Below are 17233 nucleotides of genomic sequence, written 5' to 3'. Positions count from 1 at the left end.
AAGGGAAACATATTCAGAAGGGAAGAAGTAAGATTATCTCTGTTTACAGAGGACATGACCATATACATGGAAAACCCAACTAGTACACACACACACACACACATAAACACACACATGTTAGAACTAATGAATTTAGTAAAGTTGTAAGATAGATAAACAATAAAACTCCATGGTGTTACTAAACACTTACAATAATGTATTCACAATGATAAAGAGAACATTATTTCATTCACATAAGCAATAAAAAGAGTAAATATTTAAGAATTAGCTTAACCAAAGTTACTAAAGTTTGTATATGGAAAATGATAAAACATTGATGAATAAAAGAACAAAAGACACAAATAAATGGAAAGACCAACTCTAAGTAATAAAAAATTAATATTGTTGAAATATCTTAATATCCAATGTGATCCACAGTGATCAATGCCACCTCTGTAAAATCCCAATGATGTTATTTGAAAAACAGAAAAAAAAATCCTAAAACCATATGGAATGAAAACAGTCCTGTAGTAGCCAAATCCTGTTAAGCAAGAAGTAGAAAGCTGAGGCATCACAATTCTTGATCTAAAATCTATTACAAAGCTATAGTAATCAAAACATTAAGGTATTGGCACAAGAAAAACAAGCATATAAAAACCAATGGAGAAGAGAGAATCCACAAATAAACCAACATATGTACGATGTATTCGGACAACTTATCTTCTACATGGAAGAAAATAACACACACACATTTGTAAATATACTGTGTGTGAATGTGTGTATATGAGACAAAGTAATATATATAAACACATGCATGTGTGTGTATATATATATATGTGTGTGTGTGTGTGTATACACAATGGAATATTATTCAGCCAAGAGAGAGATGAAATCCTGCCATTTATGTCAATATGGATGGAATGGTTGGACCTTGAGAGCATTGCGATAAGTAAAACAAGTCAGACAGAAAAATGCATTCTGCATGATGTGACCTACATGAAAAATCTAAAATAGCTGAACTCATAGAAACAGAAAGTAGAATGATAGTTACCATTTGCTGGGGGATGGGGCAAATTGGGAAGAATTTCTGGGGGATGGGGCAAAAGGGGAAGATTCTGGTCAAAGTGTAAAACATTCCAGTTTTAAGACAAATAAGCTCTGGGGATCTAATGTACAGCATGATGATTATATTGTATTAATAGACTTGAAATACTGTCAATAATACTATATTACATACAAAGGAGACCTTAAATTTTCTCATCACAAAAAGGAAGTACAAGTTATGCATTGTTTTAGAGGTGATAATGCTATGGTGTAATCATTTTGCAATATATATATGTGTAGCAAATCAACAGGTTTACTTCTTGAACTCATACAATGTTATATGTTAATTATATCTCTTCTAAGCTGGAAAAATAGTACCTCACACCTGTCAGGATGGCTATTACCAAAAAGACTGATGGTAACAAGTATTGGTAAGAACGTGGAGTGAAGGGAACCCATGTGCACTGCTGGTAGAATGTCAGTTGGCAAAGCCATTATGGAAAAGAATATGAAAGTTCTTCAAAAAGTCTAAAATAGGACAACCATTGGTCAATCCTGCTGTTGGGTACATATCAAAGGACCTGAAATTGTGATTGTGGACGGATATCTGCACTCCCGCCTATGGTCACTGAAGCTTTATTCACAATGGCCAAGATACGGGTGCAAACTTATTGGCCTTGACATGTAAAATATATGTTATGCAGATTTTGAAAAGAAAAACCCTGTCATTTGCAACAACATGGATCGAGCTGCAGGACATTATGTTAAGTGAAATAAGCAAGGCATATACTGCATGAGCTCTGATATGTGGAAATCACTTAGTCCACCTCACAGGAGCAGAGAGTCTAGTGGTGGTTACCTGGGGCCAGGGGTTGTGGGGAATGGAGAGATATTGGTCAAGTGTACATGTTCTAGTTATGTAGAATAAGTAAGTTCTAGAGATCTAGTATACAGCATGGTGACTATAGTTAACAATTCCATATGGTATACTTGAAATTACAAAAATGATAGATCTTAAATTCAATCTTTTAATTGAACACACACACAAACACACACACACAATAACTGTAGAGACAATGGATATGCTAATTAGTCTAATTGTGGTGATCTTTCACATTATATATAAAATCTGAACTTGCACATCTTAAACATATTAATTTTGGTATATCAAAAAATATCTCAATAAACCTGTGAAACAGTCATAGAGTCAGTATTTGGATTCATGCAATGACCCCAGGGATCCTACTCTTTGTCATTATATTCTACCACCTATCCTGAAGCTAAAATAAGTGCAGTTTATGATGACTGAATCAACTTCCTTATGTTTCCTGTGTTTTCAGCCATTTAGAAAGATCTTTTGAATAAGGCATAATGTAGTTTACAGGTATTTATTATTGACTTGGGAGACATAGAAAACTGGTTTAAAACCATACTTCTGGTATTTCTTAGCAGAACAAACTCAAGATATTTGTGTACTTTTCTGAAATTCAGATTTTTCATCTAGAAATTTTCAATAGAAATATATAACTTTGTACTATTTTTGTGAGACACAAATATGGTAAAAACAAAAAAAGCATTGAACACATATCAGACACTGCTTGTTCCTTTCATCTTAGGAGAGTCACTTTTGAGAGTTGGTCTTCACTTCCATTGCATGGATATAGCATCCCAGAAATTTTAAAACTTTTATTTCATTATCACAGTTATAGTTTGATTCCAAGTACTTTTGACCCACATAAAATCTAAGGTTTCTTCTTATTTTATTATCTTAACATTATTTTTTAACTTACATATAGACTTACTTTAATTTCTCTTAGATGTCTTACCTTCATTCATCTGTAAAGCAAATCACCATGAACACCTGTAGTGTGTGTGTGTGTGTGTGTGTGTGTGTGTGTGTGTGTGTGTGTGTGTGTGTGAGTGTGTTTGTGTACATGTACTGGTATTATAGAGATATAGATTAGATAAATTCGTGATGGATCATGACATTTCCATTCTGTGGTAATTATATATTCCTCCTCATGAATGACATGCTGGGACACCAGGACAGACACTAAGATTCATAATGTCCCAGAAAACAAAAATAAGTTAAAACACAGTATATGTGTTATTCTACTGAAATTATTTTAAAAGATTCTTTATTAGGAGGATATCATTGGTAGTGGCAAGCTTTTTCAATTAAATAAAGAACAGCGTTAAAAATAAAATGGAATCTTGCAACAATTACTAAGGAGGTGGTACATTTTAATACACTGAAATAGATGAATATTAAACGTTCATGATGTAACTCCCAGCATGCACATCCAAGGTACAGCTATAAATTTGCTGTGCCGGCCCTGGACACCAAAGTTCTATTGGCAGTTCTAACATGTCAAAATTCTATCAGGAAGTCTAACAATTCTAACAACACCTTTATTAGGAAAGCACAGGTAGGGAAAGAAAGTGGCAATAATGGGCTGAAATAGTGGATTCTCTCTAACTCCACTAACTAAAGGCAAGTGTAGTGAATACTACCTGACTTTCCTCCATTTCACTGACATATTCCAACTTCACATAAAGTAACATCATCATTTCTTTCATCAAACCAGGTTCTTTCCAAGTACCTTTGTGTGCTTCAAACCCAAAAAGTAGGTTGTATCTCTGGTGTATTTTTAATTTTTATTTCATTTTGAAAACACACTTTTTTTAACTTTCCTGCTTCTTGGGGTTATAGAATTCTATTATCATAGCCCCTATTCACCAATCACACAAGTAGCTGAATATCTCAAGGCCTTTGTAACATTACATCTTAAAAATCCCATGTATAATGTCTCAGTTATCTAATAGCCAAAGAAAACAATTAGTAATATTTTATTAGAATATAATTACATTAAATATCATATACATATAACAATTTTTTTGATTCAAGTGTGCAATCTTTCAAAGCTAAATCAATGATGTAGTGAAGCTAACTTCTTGATACACAAAGTTCCTTTGCTTTGAAGTGTTCAAGAGAAAGCAGGATACCTTATTTGAAATGTGCACTGGAGAGACTTACCAATCATAGTGAACAAGCTACATGTTGTTTACAGATCCTCACATGTTTGAACAGATGTGATTATACATATAAATGTCTTTCTTCTTATCAAACTACAGTTGTGCGATTATTTCACAATCAGCAATGCCAGAATTGAATGCTCAGAAAAAGAGTCAGGAAGAGGTTGTTTGAAAACCTACTAGTTTGTGGACAGAAGAGAGAAAGGCAAGGAAATCACGTGCATTATATTTGAGTGCATGGAGGAGTCAGGCTACACACTATGATACTGATATCTGTAGAGACCCAGTTAAACCGTGACACAAAAAGTATTCATCCAAGGCCCTCAAATCATCTCTTGCTTTCAGAGGTAATTTTGATATGCCACAGCCTTCTCATGGCATTTTTCACTTCTGCATTCCTCAGTGTGTAGATCAGGGGGTTGAGGAAGGGTATCCCAATAGTATAAAATACGGACACCATCCTGTCCTGGGGAAAGTGGTTGGGGGACGTGTATAGATGAATATACAGGGACCAAAGAATAAGACGACTACAGTGATGTGAGAACTGCAAGTGGAGAGAGCTTTTTTCCTCCCTTCTGCACTGTGGTTTCACAGAGAATGTAAGATGACAATGTATGAGATCATCAGAATCACAAAACTGAATGAGCAAAGGGCCCTGCTATTAGACACCACCAGGAGGTTAATCACATAAATGTCCATGCATGCAAGTTTCAATAAGGGCTGCATATCACAAAAAAAGTGATCAATCAAATTGGGTCCACAGAAAGGCAACTTCAAGGCCAGGATAATCTGAGCCATAGAATGTATAAAAGACCCAATCCACGCAAGAACAATCAGAATGATGCAGACCTGACGACTCATGATGGTTGGGTACTGCAAGGGCTTGCAGATGGCCACATAGCGGTCAACGGCCATGAAGACGAGGACAAAGATTTCCATGGAACCAAATAAATGTAGTGCAAATATTTGAGTCATGTACTCATTATACGATATGATTTTCTTCACAGAGAGAGCATCCACAATTAGTCTAGGGGCTGTGGAAGTTGAAAAGCAGGTATCAACTAGGGACAAATAAAAGAGGAAGAAGTACATGGGGCTCCCAAGTGTTCGGTTGGACTTGATGGTCATGATAATAAGTAAATTCCCCACTGCAGTTTCCACATAGAAAATAAAGAAGATTACAAAGACCATTTTCTGCCTCATAGGATCCTGTGTCAGTCCTAAGAGTATGAATTCAGTTACGCTGTTATTTTGCTGCATTGTTTAGCCCATGTAGTGAAAACACAGCTTAGAAATAATCTGCAAAGGAGAAATTTAAAAAATTATAAAATCAATAAAATATTTGGAAGTCAAATACATACGCTTGGTCACTTATCAAGTGTCATCACTTACAGGCTGTGTACTGTTTTTACCTGAATAAAATGCAATCCATAATACTTACTTGATCTTTTTATCTGATTCTTTATGAAAATATTGAAATAGAAATAGACAAATAATGAAAAAATTAATGATGCTTCACATGTAATAATCACTAACTGGGGTGATTTGGTATAAGTGAATTACTTCTTCAGCTGAATGCTTTCTTTAGTTTTCATCAAGGACTTATCAATATTTAGAGTGGCATGTTTTAGAAGTAGACGAAAGTTTGCATGATTTACTCAGTATGCTTTTACATTCCTTGAACCAAGTCCAGTTATTTGTAGAGATACTCTTCCAAATACTCTTGCAAACGTAAGTACATTTTTCCAAATATGTACTCTTCCAAAAAATGTAAATATGAAAGAATGATTGTCTTTCTTAATAAACCTAAACACAAACAAACACACACGAGATGGGTGTAGGTGTAGAGAGAGAGATAATAAAAATGAAATTTTTGCAACGAACACCCAGGCAGTTGGCCCAGTTCATTATGAAACTGAAATGTGTTGTTTTGGGTAAGCATGTTTCTTTCATTTTTATCTCTCATACCTTTCTAGTTGTTTAGGCTTAAATTCAGCTGAATTAAACTTTGCACTTTTTACTCTACTATGTTGTCTAAAGTTAAATCCCCTATTCATTGTTTCTCTGAGTCTTTCAACATGTTTTATAAATACAGAAGAGTCACTGAGACTAAAACGAAGAAAGAAAAGGAGAAAATTTGCTGTAAATCAGAATATTCTTTAAAATTTCTGGTTTACTGTTAAGCACCGGGAACTGAGAAATGAGCTCTGGAAGCTCTGAATCACTGCTGAAACTTCGAGTAGAATTTTTGTGATATGTATCCTGAACATTCTATAGTCTGATTTCAAGTAAGAAGTGATAGAAATAAAAAGGGAATTAATATTTATTAATGTTTAACTGTGTGTCAACCAGTGGATGTATTTGATATGTACCTTTATATTCTCCAAATAGTAGAATAGTCCATAACAAATTATTAAGTGCCAAATTGGTAAAATATATTTACAAATCACATGCCAGATAAAAGCATAATTTTGAAGTCTCAATAGATTTCACATTTCAATCTTAAATACACACACACAAAAAATGAATAATCGGCAAAAGAACCAATTATAATTTACCTGCTCCTTATTAAATATAATTGAACATATGGAAAGATATTCAATTTCATTCATAGTTAAATAGATTAAAATTAAATTTCCAATTAGATTATCATTTTCACCTATGTTGAATAGAGTAATCTTTACAGTAAAAGATTGTCGGCATATAGTGCTGACAAATTGTGGCAATAGTCAATTCCATACATTATTGGTAACAGTTTAAGTGGGTGCAATTTCTTAGGGAGTGATTTTCAACACATATAATATCATAACTGCACATAGACGTTGATCCAGTGATTACATTTTCTACAGATAAACTGGCTACAAGGACAGAGAAAATTATTACAACTCTTTCCATGATAGCAAAGATGGAAAAGAACTTAAAACCCATCTGAAGGGTGCTGAATGATTCAGGCATTGTTCATCCATTCATACCACCCACTGATAAAGTAACTGATGAAAATATAGCAGACATATATGAAATGGTCCTGAAAATGTGTTCTAAAATGAAAAATAAGAGAACAGAATGCTTGCTTAGGATGGTAAGCTTTAATTAAAAGCAGGATAATACACACACAATTATATAAATGAAATGTATTTAGAAAAGTACCAGAAAAGCATGTACATGTACTCACTGTGTGAAGAAACTACATTCTTTGCTTTAGAGATGTGAGTAATAATTAATTGTCGGAATGTGTGCGTATGTCACATTTCATAATACATGACTATCATGGTGATCGGTGCTGCACTGGAAAGCACAGAATTTAACATCTTATCCTAAGAGACGGTTTATTATTCACACTGCCATCAAACTTCCTTGTAGTATAAGCAGGAAGGACACAAATATTTTTAAGACAATAATAAGACCCAAAAGTTTAAAACAGTAAGTCAACTCTAGAGGTAGTTTTGGGACTCAGCACTTTTCAATCACATCATACACCACCACACTACCTTTAACCACACGTTTGCTGGCTCTTGCATGTTTCCAAATGTGCTCTTATTAGAGCTGTCCAATAGACAAATGAAAATTTATTGGTTAATTATAGCAATTAAAATTTAGAAAAAAATAATCAAAACCTGTATATCTATGTCTAGATATATAGATATATAGAGGGATATGTACATATGCAAAATTCAAATGATTTATATATCTACATAAAGTATATATATATTATGTGCATTATATGTATCTATATATAGATACATAGAGATACAAATATAAATATACACATATTTTAGAATTATATACACAAAGTGTCATATTTTAGAAAGAAGCAATATAAAAATGACAATTTTTGCCAATAAATAATGAATTTCAGCTGTTAGGAGAAAGTAGGTTGTTAAGAAATATTTGTTGAATGAAGAAAAGATTTAAGAAAATATCCCATAGGTACAATTAGATAGTGTTCCATGCTATTCTACATTCAGTTGTCATTGAGAAAAAGGGTAGCCTGCATTCTGCTGAATCCACATCAAAATCATCATCTACAGGGAGCATTTACAGGAACACCCAAACTTGTATTATTTTCATTTGCTTGACTCCAATAGCCCTTACCTATTAGTTCCCATTTCCATCAGGAGCTGCTGTGCACAACTTCTATTTCCATCATCTCACTGTAGAATGTAAGGCACTCCTAGAAATGCCCTAAACATTCCATCCTTCCACCAATGTGTTGTGTGTATTAGATACTTACGGTGACATAGATCAGACTCATCTTCCAAGTAAGAAATACAACTAGCTTAATCCCCAATTCAAATTTACCAGCTTCGTAAGAGCTTAGGCAGAGATGAGGATGTTCAGTTGCCCTCATTTCTTCCCATGGTACTGTAGACACCCTCTGCTCAAATTACATAAAGAAGTGCTTCTAAAATTCCACCTGATAATCTGGAACCAGGGTATATCTTTGGTCTCACTAAGAGACCAGGTTCTCTCCTACATGCCAGATTTCAGGCAAAGCTGTTCTAATTCACCTCAGACTTCCTGAAATCCACTCTCCAAGAGCATTTTGACTGGGAAATGCTTCACTTTTGCTTTCCCTGGAGGAATATTTAAACATGAATGATGCAAAATATCAGAGTCTGGGGAAGTCATTCCCTAAAGTGTCTCTTCCCTTCCTAATTAAGAAACATGAACCTGATGTGATAAAGAATTTAATCTCCAATATGTTTTATGACATCATGGAAGAAAGATAGCGTATTCTTTCAATTACATAGATGTTCATACAGGCCATAAATGAAATCTTTTGACTTAAAAAATCTAATGATCACCTAGTGCCCAGGACTTGGTTTCCCATGCTTTCTCCAATAAAATGAAATAGGGTTTCTTGAAGAAATGGCTGATTCTAGGTTTGGGACAGGGAATGTACCAGAGGAACTAGAGCATATTGTAATGCTAGACAGTAAGGAAGTGATAACACGCACACGCTCACACACAAACACGTACTCACACCATGATGAGGACATGTCAAAGGGACACAAAAGCCTGTAAAAGAGGCCCTAGTGCCCAAAGCTGGAAAAAAAACTGAGCATCAAAATAAATAACACAAAATTTAAACATAACCCAAAGTATAAAATAAGTATTTATGAGTTAAAATGATATAAAAATTTCAATAAATAACTAGATGGAGAAGGATAGGCATAATAATTCCAAATGATTATGTAGAAATTCTGCCCTCAAAGTCTCCAACTCTGTTAAGTGTGTGAGTTGTACACAGTGAATTCCTTCCAAAACGCACATGTGTAGTGGTGGGGGAGGGGCGGGACTTCAGAAAGGGGACATGTGACAAATGCTGCTTCAGCCAGGTGAGCAAGTTTAACAGCATCAGTGATAAGTCACATTGAGATTGTATTCCCGTCGATATGATGTGATGAAACTAGCCTTTTACCCCTGTAATCTTTCTCCCAATAATCCACAACCCGTAATCTTGAGTAAAATATCAGACAAACTCAACTGAGGGCCTTTGTACAAAATGTGTAATTTTCCTCAAAACTGGAAGGTCATCACTAATAAGGAAAGTTAGAAACTATTACTGTCTACATTTTTTGGATGTAAACGGATTTATTTTGCCTTTGTGTTTTTCTTCTGTTTTTTTTCTTTAACCGTTTCCTCACTTTCGTAGCAAATGAAAAAAAGAACAACAAAACCGAACAACGCAACGAAACTTTCACCGAGTCGGCGCGTCTCCTGCGCAGAGCGCTCAGCGGGAGCAGGCGTGGGAGCGCGCGGCGCCCGCGGGAGGCCGGGTCGGGGTGGGTGGCTGGAGGGCTGCAGGGGCCCGCGCACCGCCCTCCCCGCCCTTCTCCCGCCTAGTCCAAAGAGCCACCGGGCTTTGAAAAAGATTACACGAACAAAACGAAACACAATTTCAATTAAAATAAAACACTTCCTTCACCCGCCCCCAGTGCTAGGAGGTTCAGGTCAAAACCTCCTCCTAAAAAAAGTTTTTTTTATGCTACAAATACTGTGCAGTACTTTTTTTTCCCTTTCGCTTCTTTTGAAGGTTAAAATAAGATATATTTCCCAGGAGTCATAAATACGATCTAGTGCATACAGGAATAGCAGCACTGGAGACCGGGCCGTCCCTCTCCCCCATGGAGAACAGCGGGGCAGCGGGACTGGACACCTGTTATCTACCGTAACATGACAACTTCACGTAATGTGGTAACCTGGACCAGGATAAAAGAAAATTAGTCAAGAGTAACTTGTTAGCTATCTGGTTAAATATGGATTTTAGTTAAAAGTAATTTATTAAAAAATAATTTACTAACACTGACTGATTTGTTTTGACAAATGCACCGTGCTGATATATGATGATAATAAGGGAAACTGAGTGTGGAATTTATGGAACTGTATTAGTTTTACAATTTCCTGTAAATATAAACCTGTTATCTACCATAAACTTTATTAAAAATGAACAGCATGTTTCATTTAACACATCCTCAAATTTAATCTGTGTTGTAGCAGGTGAGAAACTCCTTCCTTTTCCACACTGAGTGATACTCCCTATGCAGGCCACATTCTGTTTATCCATTTACGTGCTGATGGACACTAGGGTTGCTTACGCATTTTGGCAGTTCTGAATAATGTGGCATTAACATGAATGGGCAAGTGTATCTTCTAGTCCCTGCTTTCAGTTCTTTTGGTATATATAGAACTCCTTGCTGGATCTAATCGTCACTTTATTTTTTACTTTTTGAGGAATGGCATACTGCCTTTCAAACAGGCTGCCCCATTTTACATTTTCATGAATAGAGCACAAGTGTGTGTAGTTATGTTTGGCATCTTTTCATATTTTCATTTCCATTTATATATATTCTCTATTTTTTATTCAAGTTGTCACTGACTTGTAGGAATTCCTTGTATGTTCTGGATAATGGCTCTTTATCAGATAAACATTTACAAGAGTTTCTTCTACAACATGAATCATTTTTGCCCTCTTAATTGTGGTCTTTGGTTCATAGAAGATTTTAATTTCAATGTAGTACAATTCATCTATTTTTTTCTTCTGTCACCTGTGTCTTTGATGCCATATACAAGAAATTATCTGATGTCCTGAAGTTTTCTATTTTCTCCTATTTTATGATTTTAGATGATGTATTAAGGTGTTTAAACCATTTTGAGTTATTATTTTGTATATACTGTAAGTTAAGGTCAACCTTCATTCTTTTACATGGAATATCAAGTTTTCCCATAACCACTTATTGAAAAAACTATCCTTTCCTGATTGGATATTCTTGGTACCCCTGTAGAAAGTCATTTCTCCAAAAATAATGATATATTTCTTGGCTTTCTAAACTATTCCAGTCACCTAGATACCTGTCTTTATGCCAGGATCACACTGTTTTGAAAACTGTAGCTTTACAGTAAGTTTTGAAATCAGGAAGTATGGGTTCCCCTACTTAGCTGTTCTCAAGAATTTTTTGTCTATACGGTCCCTTGAGATTCCAAGTGAAATTTTTATATTACTCTGAATCTTCAAAAACCACCATGGAGTTTTGATAAGGAATGTATTGAATCTGTATTAGGCATTGAATCTCTATTGTTTTAGGTATTATTGATATCTAAACGCCACATCTTCTAATTGACAAAAATTTGATATATTGAAACACACATATGTTTATATGTGTATATTTATACATAATATGAAGACTTTATTAAAATCAAATAGCTCATGCATATATTTCAGTGGACAAGTGCAAAATCTGTACAGCCAATGTCTCATTTTGACTTGAAAGACCAGGAACTGCTGTGAACCATAGCATCCACTGTCCCGATTCTGGTCCACAGGCAGGAAGCTGCTGGAGAATCCGGAAGAGTTCACGTGCCCGTGTTCAGACTGTGGGGCAGGAAGAGCTGGTGTTTCAGCCCTCAGGCTCTCAGGCAGGAGAATTCCCTCTTACTCAGAGGAGTCAGCCTTTTGTAATTTTCAGGCCTTCAGTTGATTGGATGAGGACACCTACATTAATGAGGGCAATCTGCCTTCAGTGCACCAGTTTAGATGCTGATACCATCTAGGCAAACCTCACAGTCACAACCCCAAACATATGCAAGCAAATATTTGTGCACACTGTGGCCCAGTGAAATGAACACATAAAATTAGCTATCATAAATCCATGGCTTCAACTTAGCATCTAGATACATCTCCTTAAAGTGTACTTAATCTCCAAATAAAGTCATTACTGAGGTCATAACTTCAGCTAACATCATACAACCGTCCTGTGTACAACTGAAAGTGCATGAACCCTACCCAGAAGGGAAGGTGTAGTCTTTGGGTTATTTCTTCTTCTACTTAATATCCTGTAACTTAAATACTGTGATAGTAAATTGAAAATACCAAAATACTGTGGTGGAAAGTCAACATTCTTACGTTACATGATAAGGTAATATGAGAGGAAAGAAAATAAAGATATTGGCTTTATGTATGTATTCACTTATACACACATATAATAGGAGGACAAACAACAATTATCATCTTTGTTTGGTAAGTAGTCACACGGTCATAGATGTTTTTTCTGTCACTCGTTGATGTTCAGTGTGGCCTCATCAAGCTCCAAAGCAGGTCGTGGTTCTTCACCTGGTGAGGTGGCACAGACCTTCACTGCTGAAGGGTCTGGGCCATTAGTAGCTCTGCCTGGATTGGGTTGTTGTGGTTTTCCACTGACCTTAATCACTGGTAAGACTTGAATAGGTTTCCTGTCTATTTCTCTTCTAGGAGCACCATGATAAACTAGCAACACTGTTAGTCCACTGCTGTTGATTATTCTGACGGCTGCTTTCACTCTGCTGCCCCTTATGGTAACCATGCCCCACCTTGCCTTTGAGGGTTGAGTGGCACCACTTGGCTGCTGCTACTGGGGATCAAATGACTCTCAGTGCATTTAGATTTCCCAGTCCAGTGACCATAGATCCCACCAGAGATCGGCCTACAGAAAACATTGATCATAGAACTTTTCAAGTATGCTTGGCCTACAAATTCATTTCTTGTATTAATGATGAAAGGGATGCCTTCTGGACCTCCCTGTGTGGTTAAGAAGATCTTAAATGGAAAATCCGTTCTAACTTTCCACTCTCCCTAGGCCTTTGAACCCCTTCCTCTACATTATACCAAGGAAGGTCTGGCATTTCCAATTTGCTCACTGTTGGCCACCTTTTGGTTCATGTTTTAGCCACCAACCAGACAAGCTTTTAGACCTTTCTGTACTTCCCAGCTGCATAATTAAATAAAGACAAATACCATATGACTTTACTTTTTTGTGGAATATAAAAACAAAGCAAAACAGAATGAACAAAACAGCTGTAGACTCAGAGACACTGAGAAGATTACTGGTTACCAAGGGGGACAGTTTAGAGTAGGCTGGGGGAGGGACTGTGATGGGGATAAAGGGGCACAAAAATTCTCAGTCATAGTATATGTTGGTCAGGGGATGGTAGAAGAAAGGATACAGTCCTGACTGGAGCCTGGAGTCTGGCTTCAGCCGGAGCTACGGAATCTCTGGGCTATCATGGTACTAGACCTGGTTCCACCTTGAGGCAAAGGGACCAGCCCGCTTTAACCCCCATTCTAGTCATTCATTGGTCAGCGGTGGGTTCTGTGGTAATGGTCATAAGCCCCCAGGTGAGGCAGCTCCAACTTTCTCTGGTGCAGGTGGACAGGGAAGGATGGGGCTCCGGCTCTCAGCAGCCCAGCACAGTGGCTGGAGCGCAGGTGCGCTGGCCTGTGACGGGGCCCGGGGCTGGGAGCAGCAGGGCCTACTGAACACTGCCTCCTCACGGGTACCACCAGGGTCCAGGCCTCCCTCCTTTCACACCCACAGCATGGTAGTAACCTCCTAACTGCTCTCCATCTCCCCGTCTTGGCCCCTTCAGCCCATTTTCCACTCTGATAACCCATAAATTATTGTTTTAAACTCAAACCACCTGCACTACTTACTTGCTTGAGACTTTGCAATGTTTTCCCCACAGTACTTAGCATTGGCTTTAACACAACTATGAGACCTTTCTTGATATTCCTGTCCCTATATCTCCAGCTTCATGTCTTGATATTTGCCCTTTATAAGCTTAGTTGCAGAATGGTGCCCAGCACACAGTAAGTGTTCAACCAATAATTGTTGAATGAATAGATGAATAGCAACCACAGTTATGTTGAATTAATATGGTTTCTTGCATAGCTACTTTCTTCTTCTGAACTTTGTTATGCGTTCTCTCTCCTGGGAATGTTCTCACTCCAACTGATGCCTACTGTTCTGCTGACTCTTTTTCATGGTTTGGATCCTATTATTATGTCCTTTTAGCCTGGAACCCCTCCTGGTCCCCTATGTCTTTGTTGTGTGTCCCTCAATCATGCCTTCATACTACCTGGGCTTCCACTGTCTTACCATTCATAACATAATATTGGAACTTCAAGTTCCCTTTGGGATGCGTCTCAGTGAATTGTAAGCTGTGTGATGGTGACACCTGCATTTTTATTCCTTTACCACTGAAGCATCAGGAACTATTAAGGTGCCTGATACTTTCTTAATCTCAGGTATATTTGTTGGTTAATAAGTAAAGGATGGAAAGAATGTATGGGACATATTTCACCTGGAATTGCTCTGTTTATAGATCAAGCTACATATTTTTAAAAGCAGCTTTTCATAATGAAATGTTCCCCCAAAGAAAACTGAAGTAGAAGAGAAAAATAACAAACAGCCTACATTCAAGAGACAACAAAAAAAAAGCTGAGAGCAGGGAGAATATCTAGACATACTATTTGCTCATTTACTGAGAAGCTCAGTTTCAATACCTTTCTCACTTTTTCTAAAGTTGAAAAAATTTGGTTCCCATAAGAAGGCTAGTTAGAATCCTCCTTAGAGTCTACATCAAAGTAGGAAAAAAATCCCTATACTCCAGTATCACTTTTTGTGTTATATTTATTGAACTTACTCATCTTCCTCTATCCTTACATTTATTCACCTACTATTTATCATGCACCAGACATTGTTGTACTTGCAAACACAATCATTAGGTACAAGGCAAGTTCTTTCATAGAGTATGAATGTATATTTAATAAATAGAAATTCCTTTTGACATTAAAATATTATTTTAATTTAAATTATAAAATCCAATTAATCACAGTATGTAAAGAGTCATTAGCATAAGATGATATTAGCAAAACAATGTGCTTCTGAAGCCTACAAGGAAATTTGAAAACATGGTGTAATATTCATAACTTACCCCTTAGATGTCAAATGATTCATTGCTTTTGTATTCCTAAAATTGTTACATATCACAGTATTACAGATTATAACCAACATGTTATCATCACCCATAGTTCTATATAAGAATGAGCAGAGTTATTAATGAAAAATTAGAATTTAGTTATAGGTAATGAACTAATATACAAATAACATATATATATATTATATTTGGATACTTTCCTCAGCAAATGGTGATAATAGAAGTGCTTATCACTGTGTTTTTATTATAAATATTACTCCCCAATATCAATACATTTTATTTATTTCATCTTTTTGTATTAGAATAAAAGCTTACAAATCCATACACATGGATGAAGTCATCAAACTAATTTGGTAGAATGTTCCAAATATGTAAAGATTTGTCTTATGTTAGGTTTTTATTCCATTGCTTGCATTCATTTCTGTTCCTTTCAATACGAAATCCCTGATTAATAACAGTTTCAATTTTCTTTATCCCATAAGTATTTCTTGCTGAGATCGTCCAAAATCTTCTTCTGTCCTTTGCCTCAATTGAATCAATATGGGGCTTCAGGAACATTTATTTGTCAGCTGAAGTAGATTTCCTGCTACATAGTTTTTTAATGGCATCTTTCATCTGCATATTTCTCAAGGTATAGATTAATGGGTTTAACATAGGGGTTATCATAGTGTAGAAAACAGAAACTGCTTTATCAATTGATAAGGAAGCTGGAGGTCTCAGGTACACAAATATGCAGGGAACAAAGAATAAGACCACAACTGTGATGTGGGAGACACAAGTGGAGAGGGCTTTTTGCCTCGCTTCCAAGCTATGGTTCCGTAGAGAGCGCAGAATGACCACATAAGAGACCATCAAGAGGAGGAAGTTTAACAGACAGAGAAAGCCACTATTGGCAGCAACAAAGAGCCCTAGAGTGTGGGTATCAGTGCAGGCAAGATTGAGCAAAGGAATCAGGTCACACATGAAGTGATCTATGACGTTAGGGCCACAGAAGGGTAATTGGAAAATGAAGAGGATCTGTATGGTTGCATGAAGAAAGCCCCCCACCCACACCACTCCCACTAGCAGGCCACACACCCGCCGATTCATGATGGTTGTATAGTGCAAGGGCTTGCAGATGGCCACATAGCGGTCATAGGCCATCACAGTCAGCAGGATGACATCAGCACCTCCAAAGAAATGTTCCCCAAAGATCTGGGTGATGCACCCATTGAAAACGATGGTCTTCTTTTCATGGAGTGAATCTACAATCAGCTTAGGGGTATTTACACAGGAATAGCAGGCATCAATAAAGGAGAGATAGGCCAGGAAGAAGTACATGGGGGTTTCCAATAATGGGCTGGAGGTGATGGTGACCAAGATGAGCACATTTCCTACCATAGAAATGATGTAGATGAAAAAAAACACAACAAATATGATTCTCTGCATCTTTGGATTCTCTGTGAGCCCCAGTAGAACAAACTCTGTCACATTGTTCTTATTCTCCATGTATTTCATATTTGTTAATTACGTTACCTGAAAAAAAAATCACTGCTTATTAACACAACCTGAGGAAGGGGGAATCTTGGTTATAACTCTCCTAAAGATCTTTGTGTGTCTTGGATGAACTGGGCTGAGTTCAATAAAAGGATGGAAATCAGGTACAGAAAACCTAGTGTCAGAGTATAATCCACATGAAGTCTAACAATGTATTGGTAATAAGGATTAAATGGAAAGATACACGAGCTACTGTGAAGAATTTATAATGCATGCAGTCTAAATCTGATTTAAAATTCTAATAAATATACTGTAATTAATAGATGGTGATGTGCATGGCATGGTAGCCATGTAAATTGGTATAATTTCATCCATTTGGCAAATGTGAAAACAATCTCAGAGACTATGTTAATAATAATAATAATCTCAGAGACTATGTTAATAA

The 17233-nt window shown here is 36.5% G+C and overlaps 1 protein-coding gene and 1 pseudogene across 1 annotated transcript; both read right to left on the bottom strand.

Moving 5' to 3' along the window:
- Positions 1-4387: 4387 nt before the first annotated feature.
- Positions 4388-5319, bottom strand: LOC118915943 (olfactory receptor 4C11-like; annotated as a pseudogene).
- A 10551-nt stretch (positions 5320-15870) lies between these two features.
- LOC118915936 (olfactory receptor 4C46-like) lies at positions 15871-16812 on the bottom strand. The gene has a single exon (XM_036892346.2). It carries the CDS (start codon positions 16807-16809, stop codon positions 15871-15873), a length of 939 nt encoding a protein of 312 aa, XP_036748241.2. The 5' UTR covers positions 16810-16812.
- Positions 16813-17233: the final 421 nt, after the last annotated feature.

The sequence above is a fragment of the Manis pentadactyla genome, chromosome 13 (genome assembly GCF_030020395.1).
Source record: "Manis pentadactyla isolate mManPen7 chromosome 13, mManPen7.hap1, whole genome shotgun sequence".
NCBI classification, from domain to species: Eukaryota; Metazoa; Chordata; class Mammalia; order Pholidota; family Manidae; genus Manis; species Manis pentadactyla.
Note: the sequence above shows the minus strand (reverse complement) of the source record. Positions and strands in the feature narration are given on the sequence as shown.

What these genes read in the sequence shown, in the direction of transcription:
- LOC118915936 (XM_036892346.2), bottom strand. Translation starts at nt 16,809, where the DNA reads ATGAAATACATGGAGAATAAGAACAATGTGACAGAGTTTGTTCTACTG.